Source organism: Halyomorpha halys, unplaced genomic scaffold, assembly GCF_000696795.3.
Source record: "Halyomorpha halys isolate HHAL.00 unplaced genomic scaffold, Hhal_1.1 Scaffold52.1, whole genome shotgun sequence".
Lineage (NCBI taxonomy): Eukaryota > Metazoa > Arthropoda > Insecta > Hemiptera > Pentatomidae > Halyomorpha > Halyomorpha halys.
The window spans coordinates 388015-407068 of record NW_027104988.1 but is presented as its reverse complement, the minus strand read 5'-3'; the positions used below and the strand labels follow the sequence as shown (position 1 = coordinate 407068).

The window sequence follows — 19054 nt, the reverse complement described above, 5'->3', positions numbered from 1 at the left end:
TGGATATTTTTTAAAATCTGTATGTGTTCACAGGTAAATTCTCGTTTTTTAATAAGAAAAATTATTTTTAAAATTTTTGTTTCAATGTGTTTTTTGTCAGATAGTTTCGGTTGGGGGTGACCAAAACATCTTAATTCGTAACTGTTATAAAAGTAACTTTGAATGAGAATAAGCTTTATAAAGATGTGGAACTATCATCATGCTACTCATGACGATACTCTTTATGAACTAGATGTCCAAGGTACACTATTAGATCAATCCAAACATTCTGCACGCTACTCAAAAACGAGGTTATGACCTGTTCATCTTTTGCTTTGTCTCTTATTAAAGATATATACAAACACTAGCACCTCATGCATGAATACTTAAATGATATTTTATTTTTCATGATTTATACACTCACCCTACTCATCACATGTGTATTAGGTAATTACAAAATAATTTTGGTACTCCATGTTTTTAATTAAATATTCACTGAACACACTGCATAACTGCCACATATATTTGTAGTGATAAAGTCTGTATTCGTATATAGATTAAACACTATCACCCCTTGCACTAAACACTATCAGTTTTGCTTCTCTACAGCAGCATATCTCCAGTTTATAATACGGCTAATAACACCATTTTTGTTTTTATATATAGTTTATTATTTAAATATTATAATTTTATAATGGTTATTTATAATTAATTTAAATAAGATAAAAAAAATATTTTAAGAATCTTTATTCTTTAAAAAATATGTTTAATAACTTACATGAACTTGTTTAATATATGTAGACAAATTAATAAAAAATTTGAATTATTCTTTAATCAAATAATTAATTAGATAAATAGTTGATATGAAGATGATTCAGTCTTTGTTGATAAAACACTCAAAAACCTTTTATTATAATGCATTTATTGCATTATTGTTATTTTGATACTTAAGGGATTATATTATCTGATCTATAAACCATTAAACAAAACTGTTTCAGTTATAATTGGATAGAATTTTAAAATATAGTTTTAGAGTTTTGAAAAATTACTAACTATTTTCTCAGTATTATTTAAACGTTTGCTTCGGTAATTTATTATATATAAAAATTTGATCTTGGACATTTTTTGTATTTGAAAAATGACTATGAATTTTTGAAAACTATTGGTTTATCTATGTTTATTTCTTAATCTCTAAGAAATGAGACAACTTAGTGGGTTGAGCACAGGCTTCTTAAACTGAATAGATTCTGGGCCAAAGCATCAAAGCTTGGTATTTTTTGTTGGGTTGAAAATCATGGTTTGAGATAGGCTAAGACTAGTCAACATTAAAAAAAAATGATCATACAACATTCTAGGATTATATGAGGCAGTTGGAGCACACTGTCGTTAATCACACTTTTCTATGATAAGATATGAAGGACCAGAATCAATCAAACAAGGTCAAGAAAAAATTATATCCATGGAAAGAAAAATTAGTGCTAAGTTGGCTGAATTCATTAATTATTAAGTAACTTCATTTTATCTTGCTATACTCTGCCAAAAAGTAAAAATTAGGTATCATAATGGATAAAAAAATTGAGGCAGTCTTGGAACTGTATGAAATAATATACTAAATTTTATTAATAATGGTATTTATTTTACAAAAATCTACTAAAATTTCTATTTATTTTATTTTATTATAATTATTAAATTATGTTCTATTTAATTATACTATTGATTCATAAAATTATCACATTGCTGCATCAAGATATAACTTTGAAGTATAGTTCATTACAAAGAGGATGATATAATGAACATTTTCCTCACTTACATATTGTAAAACTTACAGTATACAACTTCGATTTTTAGCTTTCAAGATATTTTAATTCATATTTCAACAACTCATTATCATTCCTTTTTTGGCATTAGCTTTTCCACTTTGTAGTATCAAGTTACCATTTTGAATTATAGCTCCTTATAAAGAAGAGCTATAAGGGCCCCCTCTTACAACTTGAGGCAGAAAATATTAGATCCACAATAATAAGAATAGAACAGCCTAAGTCCATGCTAGCAGTAATTTTTTTATATTGTAGTAGGTGAGTAGAAGCTTTTAGGAGCTCACTCAATTGGACCTATACTGCAAGGATTGTTGATCTGCTATAGATACTACTCTCCTATTACAATATAAACATTTTCCTGCTAGAATTGACCAGCTTTTCTTCTCCCTTCCTACCACTTCCAGTTGTCAAAAAATTAAAATAGAAAAGCTATTATTTTTTCTGACATTTATATATGTTCCTAACATAATCATTCACAAGGAATTTTGTGTATATTTTTTCTATTAGCAAAAAGTCTATAGTCAGTTTTTTTTTTTTTACAATTTGATATTATAGTTTGTGTTAAATTAAAAAGAATTTAATTTTCATACTCCTATATACTGTAAAGATTTGAAAAACTGTTATAAAAAACATTTAATTCACTCTACACCACCTAGTTATCAGTAGTCTATGTTTACTATTTGGACAGATAGTTTAATTATACCATAATTTTTTAGAAACTGGTTGATTAGCTTTTTAGTTTCTTAATTTAGGTATGTGAAAACACGATTAACTGAAAACATTTTGTTGAAGAATTCATTTAATATAGATGTGTAAAAAATATCAACAAAGTTATTTATAAAGAATTTCGATATTTTTTAGAATATTAAAAAAATTATTATAAAAATGTGTATTAATTTAGCTGGGTTTTAATTGCTTGATTAAAATAATAAAATTTTTACTGGTTGTTTTCTTTGAACTTTAAATTTTCTTCTTTCTACCAGGATTTGTTCGTACATTATATACTTGATGTTTATCGATTTATTGTTCTTAGGGACAAGTTTGTCCCAGGAGAGGGAGAAATGTGATGATGGAGATGAAGATTCCTGGACTACCTGGGGGCGAATCGCAAATGATTGGGACTCCTACAAGAAAAAGACATCATACATCAAGGTAACACAGGCAGTATTCAGTTTGCTCATGTGATTGTTATACTTTTCAACATAACTAAGACAGTTTAAATGGCCCATTTAGGAGATGGTCAGGAAAGGAATCCCCCATCATTTCAGGGGCATTGTGTGGCAGCTCCTTTGTGATGCACACAATTCTCCTGAAAAGGACCAGTTTGCCGAGTATATCAAAGCAACTTCTGCCTGTGAAAAGGTATAAAATTATAAAATAGTGTAATTGTAAATTTAATGAAAACAATATTTATTTTTGATGAAGTTTTTTTTTTCAGACAAATATGAATGATATGGGTAATTAAAAATTTAAAAAGAGTTTTTATATACTTTTATACCTGTAAGTACTGCAACTCTGGTTAGGTCAGGTTGCCTTGCAGATTACCGACCAATTCCTTTCATAGCAGTTAGAAAATCAAGATTTATTTCTTGAGTTCAACACAAAATTAAAGTTAGTCGCGTCATAAGCTGGAATCAAATTTGAACTTGCTTTGAACTCGGCGATGCCAGAGCACAACCCCCAGCACTTGTCTATTGCAGCCAAATACATTAAAATTTTATAACACTGTTTACAACAGATTTATTGAGCATGCTGTTTTAAGGGATTTTAAATTCTGTTGTAATTAATTTAACAAAATTTATTAATATCAATATCTATTCTAATGCATATCCTGTCATTTTGGAGGGTATTGTATTGCATACTTTATAATATACAATCTAGGGTGTAAATCAATTGTTAATACAGTTTTAATAATTAAGTTCATTTTTATTATAGTATTTTATAAATTTTTATGGTGGTAAGAAAACCTATTAACATTTATTTTAGTCATAAATTCATTTTTAAGAGAAAATTTATTTAATAGTGCTAATTCGTTCATCTGTACTTTATAGTTATTATTTAGCTTTGAAAATAATTTTTTAAAAATAATCTAACAAAAAAGTGATGAAACTTAATTTAGTTTTGTTTTTTTTAAATAATTTATTTTTCATAAGAATCTTCTTATAATTTATTGCAGGTGATTAGGCGAGATATTGCTCGAACGTATCCTGAGCATGACATGTTCAAAGAAAAAGATGGTGTTGGTCAAGAAAGCCTTTTTAATGTTATGAAAGCATATTCCCTTCATGACAGAGAAGTTGGCTACTGCCAGGGATCAGGCTTTATTGTTGGTCTTCTCTTGATGTTGGTAATGAAATAAATAGTATCTTTAACTGCTTTGGCCAAGAGCTAAAATTTATTCAAGGTTCTGAGCTTGTATCCTTAAAATCATTTGCCCTTATGTGATTAAATCTTTATCTGGTTGTATCACTGCTATTTCCATGGTACAATATTAAATGAGAGAACAGTGATTATCATTTATTTAGATCAGAGGATCATCTATTGCTGGTTTTATTGCCTGGCACCTGGCTAATTATCAAAAATTGTTTTTGGTATTTTCCCGTGTACATTAAATCTTGTTTTAATTACTTTCACTTTTAAAATGGATATTTTATGTGATACTGCCAGAAGTTATCTTAACTGCATGTGAATACTTTTCTATTGGCCTATTTTCCACACTGTCACAAGCTCTGTAAAAAATGAAATGCTTTAATTTTCTAAATGGTGATCGGGAACAATTTGGGCCATGAAGGGTTATTGTAGTGTATTACTTCCTGAAGCAGATGCCGGAAGAGGAAGCGTTTGCTGTCTTCGTGAAGTTGATGAAGGATTACAGGATGCGGGACATGTTCAAACCTACAATGGCTGAGCTGGGTCTCTGCATGTACCAACTTGAGAATCTAGTCCAGGTACATTTTATTTATTTTAAAAATTAATTAATCTATTCATCTATTGTTATTTACTTAACTTTTGTTTTATTTTCAATTAATAAATTAATTATTTTAATGAAGTTAAAATGTTCTTAAAATCTATCACAATACTGGTGTGTAAATATAAATGATGTTATATTCATGTTAACTATAGCACAAAAAATAATATAAAATGTAACAAACAAAATAAAAATAAAAACTGAAATATTTAGTACAAAAACTAAAAATGTATAATATTAGATTGTAAAATAAGTTTGTAGCGTTTTTTACTGGTGATTTCAATAAAAACTTCAAATTCTTGTAAATATTTTTAATCAATTTTATTATATATGGCCCATTTTGATCTATTACATGTTGCCATCTTTCAAGTAATTTTTTTAATTCTGTCCTCCTAGAACTTCTAAGATTTTTGTGCAATGAACTCCTCTATGTGCATTTTGCAGTCCTCAAGCGAATTGTTTTGAAAAGTGTTTCTTATTATGAAAGTTTTGAAGGGCCCGAAATAAGTGAAAATCTGTTGGGGAAGCAAGGTCTGGTGAATATGATGAGTGGGGTATCTCATCCCAGCCAAACTCCATTAATTTCTGCTGGGTCTGCAAGGACACATGAGGATGGGCGTTATCGTGATGGAGAACTATGCCTTTGCGATTAGCCAATACTGGACGCTTTTGCTCAACGTGATGCTTGCATGAGATATGTTGTGTATCTACGATATCCTGTGTTGTAGAGTGAGAGTTGGCTGTGACCAATTCTTGAAAATTTAGTATTTTTCTATGTATATTATATTAAAAAGACCAAATGGTCATCATCAACAGTTGAAGAACGCCTCTAACAGTTTGCCTCTTCCAAGTGAAAATTTCCGGTTCTGAACCGAGCAAACCACTTAAGGACGGTGCTTTCTTCTAAGGCATCATCGCCATACACATTGCAAATGTTTTTGACCGTCTGTGCAGTGGATTTTCCTTTTCGAAAAAAAAAATCATTAAATGACGAAATTGAATTTTTTTCTCTTCCATTTTGAGCAAGCAAAATAACCACTTAAAGATAAGGAACCTCAGTTGAAATTGATGCATAAAAGCACCTTAATTAATCCTTTTTTAGAATATGTAAACATTATTGACCAACAAAAAGTAAACATGATTTTATAAACACAGAGAGGATAAAATTGAAATATTGAAAAACGCTACATACTTATTTTACAACCCAATATATAATTATGAGTTTTAATATTTTTATTTTATAAAACTGTCTTCCTCTTCTCAATAGTTATATTTTAAATATTTCCAATTTAGTATATTTCAACACCATCTAAACAATTTGGATCCATTATCACTCTCTTCAAAATTTAAAATATTTTGTCATAAATTATTATGATTTTGCTTTTAATTTTCTCAGGAGTTGATGCCTGATCTACATAATCACTTCAACTCTCAAAGTTTTCATACGAGCATGTATGCTTCATCCTGGTTCCTCACTCTGTTCACGACGGCTCTGGCCCTTCCCACGGCTTGTCGTATCATAGATGTTTTCTTATCCGAAGGAATGGATATCATCTTTAAAGTGGCCCTTGCTCTTCTTACAATGGGAAAAGATGATCTTTTGTCCCTTGACATGGAAGGAATGTTAAAGGTATCTGTGTAAATTGAATCTAATTATTATTTTGATTCTTGATTAAATTATATTTTTATTACTTTAAAATATAATTAAAAATTAGTTTTAGTTTTGATAATATTATAATAAATAACTACATTACATTTTAATTATAAGATTCATTTTTATTTTTTAGTTTTTCCAAAAAGATCTTCCAGTCCGAGCTGATGCTGACCCAGAAGCTCTTATGAATCTTGCTTATAGTGTAAAGTTTAATGCAAAACGTATGCAAAAATTGAAAAAGGAGTACACAGTAATGAAGACCAAAGAACAAGAAGACATGGTGGAATTGAAGGTTAGAAAAGGAATTAATATTAGTTTTTTCATTTATATAGAATTAAATTCAAATAAAATAATTTCATTTGTGACTGGTTTATAGTAAGGAAATATTTTTATGATAGGATAGAATTTGAAGTTAGTGTTAACTATTTTACTGTCGATAATGGATTTAATATTTTATGTTAGTTCATATTTTATTAACAATATATTTGAAATTTTACTTGAGTATTTCAAACCGTATTTACTAGCCTGACTACTGGTACTGGTGGGGGGAACAAGTCCGGCAAGTGGGCCTATTGGCCCTTTTTGCCATCCCCAAGACAAACCAATGTAATGACTCTATGTATCTTATTCCTCTATATCGAACCTTTTCGTCTTTCTAATGAAATTCAATAGGGACTTCCAATCTATAGATATAGCCTCATTTCCTTTAATTCTATCAGAGCCTAATAGCCTGTATCTTAATGATGCATACCTACCACAATCTGCTATGTAATGTAAGGCAGTCTCTGGAGCCTGTCCACATAAGCAGCAGGTTTCATCATGAAGTACTCAACATATCTTAAGATGTCTTTTAAGTCTGCAGTGACCTGTCAGGACTCCTATTAATAATCGGAGTTTGTTTCTGTTAAGGCCTAGCAGCCACTTAGTTTTAGAAGTAGATAGAGGGTTTAGTTATTGAAATCTTGGCCTGTCTCAGCCCTATACAGTCCCTCCACTCCTTACCGGCTTTCTTCCATGTCCAATCAAGAACTACTTTTCTCTGATGACTTTTAGAGATGCCTAGGAATGGTTCTGGTCCTATTGGAGGGTGCTCAGCCCCGTTTCTAGCAAGCTGATCAGCTTTTTCATTACCTGTGATTCCCTTGTGTCCTGGGTCCCACACAAGCTGAAGCTTCTTTAAGCGCACTAGTGATTCTAAGGCTTTTTTACACTCTCTTACCAAATTAGATGTGACTGTAGGTGACTTCAAGACTTGAAGGGCAGACAGACTATCTGAAAAGATGGTGATGCCAGTCCTTTCACAGCTAATGACTTCAGGTCATAAAGCTGCTGACAAGATGGCAAACACTTCTGCCTGAAAGACAGTCGAGTGCTTGCCAAGTGGGAAGCTTAGTTCTATGCCTAATTCTTCGATGTAAACCCCTGCTCCCGTTAGTCCTGTCGAATCCATTCTCGATCCGTAAGTGAAACAGGGCAGATAATCTCCTGGGGTTTCCACTAAACTCTGTACCCAATCCTCTAACTTTGGGTTTAAGTAATTAATCTTAGAATCTAAAATGGGTGTTTTATCTGGAAGTGGTGAGCGGTATTGTAGTATTGGTAACTCGCTTTCCACCACTTAAGCTATTGTCGCGTGGCCAGTAGCTTCTCCTGTCTCTGTCCACTGTCTATTTTCTCTCATTCTTAGATAAGCCAATACCGCTTCACCCTAAATCAATAAGTGGAGTGGTACTAGGGAAAGCAGAATTTCCAATGCCTTAATAGGTGTTGTGCGAAATGCCCCAGTTATGCCAATACACGCCATCCTTTGGATCTTACTGGCCATCCGCACATGGGAAGCCCTATGCAGGGCTGTGCACCAAACAACACTTCCATAGTAAATTCTCAGTCTTATTATCGCAGTATAAATCCAATGCATAACCTTTGGGTTAAAACCCCATTTAGTGCCAACGTGCGTCTTACTTGCCAAAAGGTGGCACTGATTTTTCTTTTGATTTGTGCCAAATGAGATCCCCAGTTCAGTTTTGCGTCAAAACTAATTCCGAGGTATTTGACCTTTTGGCTTATTTGAAGTTGATTGCCAAAGAAAATCGGGGTTTGAAATATACCAAATTTCCGTTTCCTGGAAAATAGAATCAACTCTGTCTTTGATGGGTTTACTGAAAGCTTCATTTCAGTACACCATGTCTGTACTATGTTACATGCGGCTTGCATAGGTGCCATGATAGTACTCACGAACTTTCCACTAATGAGGATCACTCCATCATCAGCAAAAGCTTGCGCGAATATCCCAGTATCCTCAAGTCTTCTCAATAAGCTATTCATAACAAGGCACCATAGCAATGGTGAGATGCAACTCCCTTGAGGGCATCCAGTTACTGCCTGTGCCTGTAGCTTAGTACCGTCTTCCGAAACTATAATAGTTCTATTATTAAGAACATAGCTGACCCATCTGACAGTTTTATTAGGGGCAGAAATGTCTAATAAGGCTTTACAGACTGCCTCAGGCCTTGTTTTATCAAATGCCCCCTCTACATCGAAAAAGAGTCCTAGAGCGGACTCCTTATATAATAAGGCCTTTTCAATCCTTCCTACCAAGGAGTGCAGTGCAGTCTTAGTCGATTTTCCCTGGACATGCATGCTGTCTTGGATGAAGGGGTTTGGTTGGTAGCACCTTGCTTGTAAAGAAAACTGCCACCAACTTCTCCAGGATCTTAAATAGAAAGGAGGATAAACTAATGGGTCGATATGCTTTAGCGACACTATAGTCCTCCTTCCCAATCTTAGGAATGAAAGCTATTAGTGATTTCCTCCAAGTCTCTTGTATATATCCTAATGCTAGAGAGGCTGTAAGAAGAGCCCTAATCTGGGGGAGCAGGATATTGAGACCTTCCTTGAGCATACATGGGAGAATACCGTCCGTTCCTGGGGCCTTATAAGGCTTGACCTCCACCACTGCCCACTTAATAATGGCCCCGTCCATAACGATAGACTCTGCTAATGCCCACTCTTCCTCATTAGCCTCTCTGAAGGAATCCATGTATGGAGGGTTGTCTATTGTACTGTGCTGGCAACCTGTGTCCATTAAATGGGACAAAGTTTCCTCTAAACTAGAGCTCCACTTCCCATCTGGTTTCCTTAATACACCTAGTGGCTGTTGATCATTGCTTCCTAATAGCTTCATTAAACGAGAGGCTTCCGGCGTGCTTTCTATGTTGCTACAGAACTTGTGCCAGCCATCTCGTTTATGTCTTCTTAATTCTCTTTTATACTTATTGTAGGCAGCCCGGTATACATTGCAGTCCGTCTCTAACTTTGTTTTATAATATAAGCTTTATTATAGGCTTTCCTTGTGTCTTTTTGTAGTTTAGTCAATTCGGTTGACCACCATCTGACTTTTTTACTAGGCTCCCTTTTCAGTTGACAAGCCTCCTCGTAGGCTGATATAACCATTCTTTCAAGTAGGCTAGATTCAGTGTCTAGCTGTGATCTGGAAATTCTTTCCACTGGTCTCTGTCTTTTAGTACGGAGTTGGAGAAGGCCCACTCTTGAGATGGGCACCTTGCTCTCCACACATCGATAGAGGGGCGTGGAAGACATAGTCTCCCCTTTGTCCCCCTCCCGAATCGGTTTGAGAGCTTTCACTGGTCTGTCCACCCCGGTCACAGCCAAGGGAGAGCAGCCCTTCGGGCACCCAGTACTTTTGGACTGCCTTTGGGTAGCCTGTTCAGAAGAAGGAGCCTGGCGCTCAGTCTGATGGCCTCCCTTTAGGCTTTCCTTTCTAAGACCTCCTCCCTCCTTTTCCTCTTTCTATAGAGCTTCTTCTTTTGTTTGGCCCGGTCTATATTGGCTGCCTCTCCTTCCACTCTGGGCATCATGCTGCTCAGGCCAGCCTTATTGTGTCTTATAAGCTGTAGCCTTCCTTGTTCTGATTCAGTCGACTGAAGTAGAGTGGACACATCACTTGAGTCCTCCCTTTGACATGGAAGGCTAGAGGGGAGTTGGTGTGGCCGCACCACCCTTTCTTGCCTGGGCTTAGCAGCCAACTCACTCCTCTCTTCACAGCTTATGTCTTCTTCTATAATTTCGGTCTGGGAAGACCGCTCTCCATGTACTTCCATCGCAGCTGGCACTTTCGGCTGCTCTTCTTTCAAATTATTCATTGTTATGTTTTGAAAAAGTCTGTAATGTTTCTTGAATGGTGTTAGAGTATGTGTGCAGCCATTCCAGCTCTCAACCCCACAGCACTGAAAAAGCTTGCTCCCTTGAGTGGAGTCCAGTGGCCTCGGAGGAGCAACTCCGGAACGTGTAGCAGGGTCCCATCCAGTCACCAATTGGCACTACTACAACGTCCGAACTTTTACACTGAGCTGATAGAGCAGCTGCTCCTTCTGGGTTAAGAGGAGCGGGCTCCTGTACTATCTCAGCGGCCGGGGAGTGCCATTCCTCGTTTTTCTCCTGTACCCTCTGGAACAACTCTCCCAGGAGGGCTAGTCCAGCAGTAGGGAGAGGAGTAAGGGACGGCTGTATAGACCTTTGTGTGTAATGTATTGTGCTGGGTGCATTACTGTGTTATGCTCCTCCAGTTGCTAACCTGGACAGCCGTGCACCTCGCCTGGCACTAGGTGTCTGGTGGGGATATAACCCCCTTTAAGTAGCCAGACCTACTTCCCCTCCGAGGCGGCTACCTAGGAAAGGTGATCCTAGGGTGTGTACTGTGAATGACCTTGATGTTGTTGTATGCTGTTATAGTGTACTGTGTTAGTGTCAGAATTTATGTTCCCCCAACCTGGAGGGCCAGTGGCTGTTTGTGGTACAATGACCAGGCGATGGGGCTGCCAAATCCCTACGCCTCTTAGTCTGACTAAAAACAACCTTTTTTTTTATTGAAGTTGTGGTTTTTTTATATGATTACAAATTTTTATAAATTAAGATCATAGTTATATCATATTTATGAATTATGTATATGAAATTGTTATTATACATTTCTATAGGTATTATGTTTATTGTGTATTATGTTCTTTTTATTTGCTCAGAGGTTGAGACAAGAAAATAGGCTCTTGAGGCAAAGGGTGGAACTATTAGAAGCTGAAAGTTCAGAACTAGCACACAGGTTGGTGAGGGGTCAAGTTTCTCGAGCTGAAGAAGAAGAAACAACTTTTGCGGTTCAGCGTGAGCTACAAGCCCTCAGGATGACACATCTGCACACAACCCATCAATTAGAAATTGCACATGAAGAGATTAAAAATCTCTCTGTCATACTTGAACAAAATGTACGTTATACACAATTGTATTTTTTATTTGCATCAATTATTTGAGCTTGATCTATTGTTGTCAATAAATTCTCGTTATTTCTGATAATCCAAGAATCTTGACATTCCTAGGAGGTAAGGAGATATATTCACGAATGAATTTTATTCTCACTGTGAACAATAATCACTCTTATATTAATGTTGACTACAAATGCAATATGCTCAATTATGAAAAAAAGTTTATAATTTAATTTAATGAATACAACTGTATATCCTATTGAAGAAAATGGTCAGGGGTACTATTAAGAAGAAACAAAAAATAGTTTTCAACTATTAATTTGCCGAAAAAATATATAAATAGGTTCTAAATTATAGGCATAAAGTCATTACAGAGTGAGATAATAAGTGATAAAGTAAAGATAGAAAGTATTGAAATGAGCAAAGTAATAAAAAAATTGTATGTTTGTATTTTATTATTCTTCCATTTATATCTTATTATTTATTCCAATTGTTTTATTTTTCATACTGATCACTAGTCATTACATCATAGTGTTATGCAACCTTCATTCACCTTTTGTTTTTCATATGTCACTTTATTCTTTATTTTTTTTACTGGAAGATTATGTATAGTTGTATTCATTAAATTAAATTATAAACTTTTTTTCATAATTGAGCATATTGCATTTGTAGTCAACATTAATATAAGAGTGATTATATTATTATTCACAGTGAGAATAAAATTCATTCATGAATATATCTCCTTACCTCCTATTCCATACCCATATTCCATTCATTTATTTTTTTTATTTTTAACCCTGAAGAAGACCTATACATTGGGCCGAAACATTAGCAAATAAATAATTGAAAACTATTTTTTGTTTCTTCTTGACAAATGTATTCATTTGCAGTCATTCATTTATATATAGAATATACTCTATCTTTTTCTGTAAAAAAAAAAAAAAATGCTTAATATTAATACTATAACCAAACAAATTATTTTATTTTCTCATTAAAAATAAAATGTACATTAAGATGTAAGAGAAGTACAAATCCCCCAATGTTACTTTTTGAAATATTATTCACTTAAATATTATGTTAAGTGTGAGTGAAAGTACACTCTCTTCTTAGAAAGTGTATAAAATTAAAAAACCTTAAGCAATATAAACATTACCTTTCCATAGCTGATACATTAACAACTTATAATATAAGTAGACTTTTGTCGTATTGTTGACTCAATGGTACTTGTAAATATTTGTTTACAGCTAGTGAATACAATTTACTTATATTAGTATTCTTGGATTAAAAGCAAAATATTTTGGTATAAAATATAATTTTGGTTTAACAATTTATTTGTCTTTCTACGAATTCTATTATAGCACAACTCTTGTCAATCCTCATTGGATGAGATTACTGCAAAGAAAGAAGAATTGACACAGAAGGAAGAGATGGTGTCATGTCTTCAAGAAGAGCTCTTTAAAGTTCGATTGAGAGAAGCAGAAAACGAAGCTTTAATAAGAGACTTAAGAAGTAAAATTCAAGATTTAGAGCAAGTAAGTGACTTATGTTTATGTTCAGATGTAATTATATTTATAGGTATGCATCATAAAACAATATGTATAGTATTCTGTTCCTCCTCTACTGTGCTACACAAAATATTGGTACAATGAGCTCATCTCAGTTGATTATGAGATGGTAGTAAAAATATGCTGAATACATAAACTAGTTAATCTTCTTGGAGCTTATTAAAGAACCATCTGTGGAGTATTATGTACTAAATTTTTATAAGATATTCTCAAAAAAGTAATTCTTGTAGTTTGTCTATTCTTAGTCGGATTATTCTAAATGTTTTGGCAAAAATTTAGTAGTGCCCTGAGTTTTCCAAAAGTCATTCATTAACTTCATCCTAAATTATTACCAATCACCTACCTACTTTACTGTGAATCATGAAATTAATTTTGAAGAAGTTATTTTACAAGAAATTTTTGAATAAGTTTTTTCACAAAAACATTTTATTTAAATAAGCTCCATTCTTAATAATAATAATTTGCAAAAAAGATAAAATAGCAGTATATATATTTACAAAATTTATTTAATTATCAAAAATAATATAATTCAAATATATTTATGAAGACTTATTTTAATAATAAATATGTGGAGCAAATTAAACTATTTATTCCAGTATAAAACGGATACTTTTAGGATAGAAAAAAATATATTAAGAGATTATATATTTAATTGAGAGTTTTTTGAAATTATAAATAGGTAAGTTCTTTATAATTTATTTTGAAAATTTCATGATAAAATAATTTAAAACTTTTTTTAACCCTTTTATTTTTCACATACTAGAACTGAAGTTCCAATAAATTTTTTCTTCTAAGAAGATTTTAATTTTGATGTAATTTTTTTGTTTTAAAAAAAGTAGGGATAATTTTAATTTGTTATTTTTTTGTCAGTTTTCATTAATTTTTTGTTTATGACAATCAATGACTTTGTTGTAGGTTGAATGGTTTTAGAACATTTTTTATAACTTCTAACATTTTTATATTTTATAAACTAAGTTAATGATCAAAAATGTAAAATTGCCTTTTTAAATTCAAGTTGGTTATATTGCCATGGTTCAGTCGTGTTCCTCTGTTTTCAGAAACATTTCATATTCCATCTATTTTTGTTATTTATATTCTATTGGACCCCAAATCTCAAGAAGCCACATGAAAATTGTGGAATTTTTGAAGATGGTTCACTTTATAATTTTTTCTCATAAAATAAAGCTTTTTTTGAGAAACACCCATAAGCATGTTAAAATATCTATCTTAGATGCCAAGACATTGGTTAATAAATATTCCTTATGTATGATCTTAAAAAATTATTTGTTTAAATAAATAATTCAATTTTTAGCCATTTTTGTCTCAACACATTTTATTTTTCTTATAAGTCCGACATTTCGGCCAATCCGGCCATCCTCAGGGACATCTTAATCCAATTTTGGAACCAAAAATATTTAAACACTCAACTTCTCGCAGGCTATTCTGCCCAGGTCACAACAATTTCTAATTAGTCAACTTTTACATTAAAAACAAAAATTAAAATTCATTTATCACAGTCACTTGTTAAAACTTTATCACAACCTTGTTTATTTAAACAAAATTAACCAGTCTCAAGAAAGTGTAAAGATTATAAATATTAAAAAATTATTTCAATTTAGAAGATATTCTCACTAATGAATAGATGTTGGGGGAAAAACTGTTGGGATTTGTATAAACAGCATTCTTATCTGGTTCCATGAACTGCTGTAGTGATTGTTGAAGCTTGAAGAAACCTGTGCACATGTGGCCCAAAGTTTTTAAAAAAATTATCTTATTTTTAAAAAAGTATTTTGATGATTTTCATATAGTTTTTTATAATTTATAACATTTTTAGGATAAAAAGACTTTGAGAGAAAGCACTGTTGATAATTCAGTCGCCCATCTGCAAGAAGAGCTCATAGCTGTCAAACTTCGAGAAGCAGAAGCTAATCTCAGTTTAAAGGACCTTCGCCAAAAGTTTACTGAACTTGAGGCGCAGTGGCAGAAACATGTACAGGTTATTTTTATCTCTGAGTTGATTTTTTTATAAAATAATAATTTTTTAAAAATATTTATGGTAATATTTAAGGTAAAAACTATGGATATTGAATCATTACAGTATGTTAATTATTTAATGTCCACCTTTTCTAAGAATGAATAATGATTTAAAAAATTCTCTTCATTTTAAAAACATTTTATTTACAATTTTACCCCTAAATTTTTATAGGATCATCACAGGAATGAGGTAGTACCTCCTCCTGATTCAACACCAAAAAAACTTGGGCTCTTCTGGGAAAACCGTAGTGGTGACATTCAACGACTAGAAGAAGAACTGATGACTACCAGGTTGAAAGAAATGGAAGCCACCATGGAATTGAAAGAATTAAAATTGAAGGTACTTTGAGACAATTACAATATTAATACAAAATATTGACCTTTCCTTTTAGAATCTGTTATGTTGTTACCTAAACTTATTATCAGGTGATGGAATTGGAGACTCAGGTGCAGGTTAGCACTAATCAACTTAGAAGACAAGATGAGGACAACAAAAGGCTTGCTGAATCTTTAGAAGCTGCCGAAGCCAAGACGAAGGAACAGCTTGCTAAGTGTAGGGACCATATGCACCGATATGCTGATCTTGAGTCTAAGGTTAGTACTTTATTATAATTATTCAATTTTCTCTTTTGTCAATAAATGGGAGTTATGATCATTCAATTTAATCTTTTTATCAATTTGTAGAAACTCTCATCTTATTTTAGGATTTTTCTTTTTTTTAAATATTTAATTTTTATCCATAATAATAACAGTCCAGTCAAATTAGACAAAAAAAAGCAAAGACACAAACACTTAATATTTGTTCCTTCCATATCATAGAAACTATATGGTTCAGAAAAAAATGGTACATGACAAAAACTTAAAAAAACTTTTTTCCAACTTTTTCTCAGGGATTTATTCTATCTTTGAAGAGTGAAAGAACTTTAAATAGAAAGTCTGTACCGCTACAACCCATGAAAGGTCAGGGGTTTAGTATTTTGGAAGTAAGTAGGCTTGGTCAGAATCACGCTCGACCAATTTTTACCCAATTAAGAGTACCCAATTTATGAGGCTGGGTGGACCCTAGGAGGGCTCCATAACCCACAGGGTTGACTCACTACTACAGTGTAACAAAAACTATTTTCTTACCAGCCGGATTCGAACCCGGGTCCTTGGAGTTAGTAGCATCATGCCTTACCATGGTGCCACCATGCTCATACATTATATAATACTTATTTACATTAAAAGAAAAGAAAATATCCTCCTCCCCCCCTCCAAAAAAAAAAAATCATGACCTTCCAGTGGAGTCCCCGCTGTTAAAATGTTAATTTCCCCATTAAATTAAATTTTTGAATTGTTAAATTTTCAATAGAATGTTAAGTATGTTTATTATTGTTTTATTCCCCCCCCCCAAAAAAAAAAATTGCTTCAACCCTTTCATATTGTATTATAATTTGTTTCAGCATACATTACATGTCTTTATTATGTGTTTGTGATGAAACATTCAAATTTGATATTTATCTTAAGTTTTATGTTTTAATCATATTCAAGAATCTAGAAAGTTTGGCTTATTCAGTTTCAATAGTTTTAGAATATTTTATTATTTTCTAATGATTGTTTATTAAGTTAATGTAAATTATAAATTTCAGATGAAGGATGAGCTGATGATGGCAAGGATAAGAGATGCAGAAAGTTCTCAGTTAGTCGCTGAACTTACTCAAAAGATATCTCGCCTTGAACTTAAAGTAATTATTTCTCACTACTAATCTAACAGTACATTAGGAAAATCTATTATTAAAATGAAGCTTTTTTTACCTTTACGTGTGTGTTTTTTATTTCAGCTATACATTGAAAAAAGTTTTTTTTACACTGAGAAGAATTTGAAAAGTTGGTTTTGATGTGAACATTTAAATAAAAGCTTTTTTGTCTTTCGTGAAAAGTAGATTTTTCTTTTCTTGTTTATACGTATGGATGTTATCATTTGTACACTCAACTTATATTTTGAAATATAAATTATAAATAAATAAAAATTAATATTTAATTTAAAAATATACATTTATTTTATAAATTCTTAGATTAATTACTGCAGTTGTGGTAATAATACTCTAGTTTAATTTTAGTAATGATGTAGTGTAGGTTTATGGTTGCCTCCTTATTCAAGATTCACAAATTATTGACCATTAAAAATAGCCTAGTCCGTTTATAGTATTTAGTAATTGACCTATAGCGGAGTCCCAGTTACAAAGACCTACAAAGACAAATTAATAAAGTTTTCAGATTAAGAAAAATCATTCTTAAAATATACTTAAATTACCAAATTATATATATTTGTTTGTTTTATTTCTGTAAAAAATTATCAAGAAGCAGTCATATTTATATTTATTAGATATGACAATGTTTTGACCCTATCATGTTGATTATCATGAGGCCTATAATTAATACAAAAATTACATGCGATAAGATTTCCTAATATTGATAAAATAAGTAATGAAAATTGAAAAAATTATGTACAAAAATAAAAAAAAAAAATTGAAATAATAATTATATAACAAAAAATAAAATGAAAAATATAAGTGACACTCAGGCCATCGGCACACGAGAAGAGATTGTTAGAGTAAGATGCATATTATGAGTCTTTCTCTCTTCAATTTAGACTCGCCTCATGTGTGGGTAAGAACTAAATCATTTTAGAAGTGGTGTATGTAGGAGGGAGGGTAATCGCTCTTTTGCTTTGATTTCATTTCACCTTGTGTACAGAGGACTTAATATATATTATAATTTGTGATAACATGTTGCGATATCTAAGAAATAGAATTTAAAAATGTCTTTAACCTGATTATTTTCAGCAACATAAACACAACAGTTGGCAAAATTCATCAACAATTCATAATAACATGATATTACTTATGCAATTTTATTAAGTGTGATTGCATGATTTATGTTATTAGGTCTGTGTCTATAAAGATCTAATCAACTCTCAAAAAAAAAAAAATTCTTGTCAAAACGGGTGATTATAAAGTGGAGTACTGCTTGGTACAGTAATGTTTGGGCTGTTCATAGCTGAGTGAGTTTGAGAGCTAACTTTGATTTATTCATGTCTACAGCAGTGCTGATTCAAATCCGGCCTGGGAGATTGACTTTTCTTTCTATGGCGGTCTCATGAAATGAAAAATTGATCTTCCACGATGGTTAGAATAGGGTGACACTCTACCCTGTAGATAACCCCTACCCCTGCTCAGATTTTTCCAAACCAATGTAGGTCTATAATACAGTATTTAGTTCAGTACATTGCCTAACTTGGAATTTTCAGGAACTTTATAATATTACTTAGTATTATTGTGGTTTTATTGTAAACTTGTCATTTTTGATTTCAAAGAATAAGCCCTTATTCCCCTTATAAATCTCAGTTTTGGATTAAGCCGACCGAAATTATTGGGACTTCATCATATTATTTTGACCATTGGTTAGTCTGGATGTTACTGATTAGTTAGTCTGATCATTAATGGCTTTGCTGTTTAGATTGTTATTCTATTTTAGTTATTTATAAAAACTGTTAAATTAATTATTTTTAAATGAGGCTTATTGGTGGCTTTCATTTGTTAGAATTCAGAAATGGCAGCAGAAGGAGAGCTCAGAAGTCACATTGATGACAGTGAGAAAGTCCGCGAGCTTCAAGAAAAAATGGGTGAAATGAAAGCAGAGGTATAAACTTTATTAATTTAAACACCTAAATAATGCTTTTGCTATGTCGCCTCTCTATGTGAACTTAGTTAAACTGTATATATATA

The 19054-nt window shown here is 32.3% G+C and overlaps 1 protein-coding gene across 16 annotated transcripts in view; it reads left to right on the top strand.

Annotated features, from left to right (window-relative positions):
• The window catches only part of Evi5 (ecotropic viral integration site 5), a 265049-nt gene that overhangs the window by 238263 nt on the left and 7732 nt on the right, over nt 1-19054 (top strand). For 11 of the 16 annotated variants that reach the window (XM_067047082.1, XM_067047083.1, XM_014437626.2 and 8 more), the window contains 13 exons: nt 2830-2948; nt 3030-3158; nt 3973-4143; nt 4616-4744; nt 6161-6394; nt 6552-6710; nt 11455-11691; nt 13047-13220; nt 15088-15249; nt 15460-15627; nt 15714-15881; nt 16916-17011; nt 18870-18968. In XM_067047082.1, the coding sequence (XP_066903183.1) occupies nt 2830-2948; nt 3030-3158; nt 3973-4143; nt 4616-4744; nt 6161-6394; nt 6552-6710; nt 11455-11691; nt 13047-13220; nt 15088-15249; nt 15460-15627; nt 15714-15881; nt 16916-17011; nt 18870-18968 (2045 nt within the window). Of the gene's footprint in view, nt 1-168; nt 242-2829; nt 2949-3029; nt 3159-3972; nt 4144-4615; nt 4745-6160; nt 6395-6551; nt 6711-11454; nt 11692-13046; nt 13221-15087; nt 15250-15459; nt 15628-15713; nt 15882-16915; nt 17012-17107; nt 17180-18869; nt 18969-19054 lie in introns of those variants that run through there. The other 5 variants (XM_014437594.2, XM_014437611.2, XM_067047098.1 and 2 more) reach the window with 4 other exon arrangements.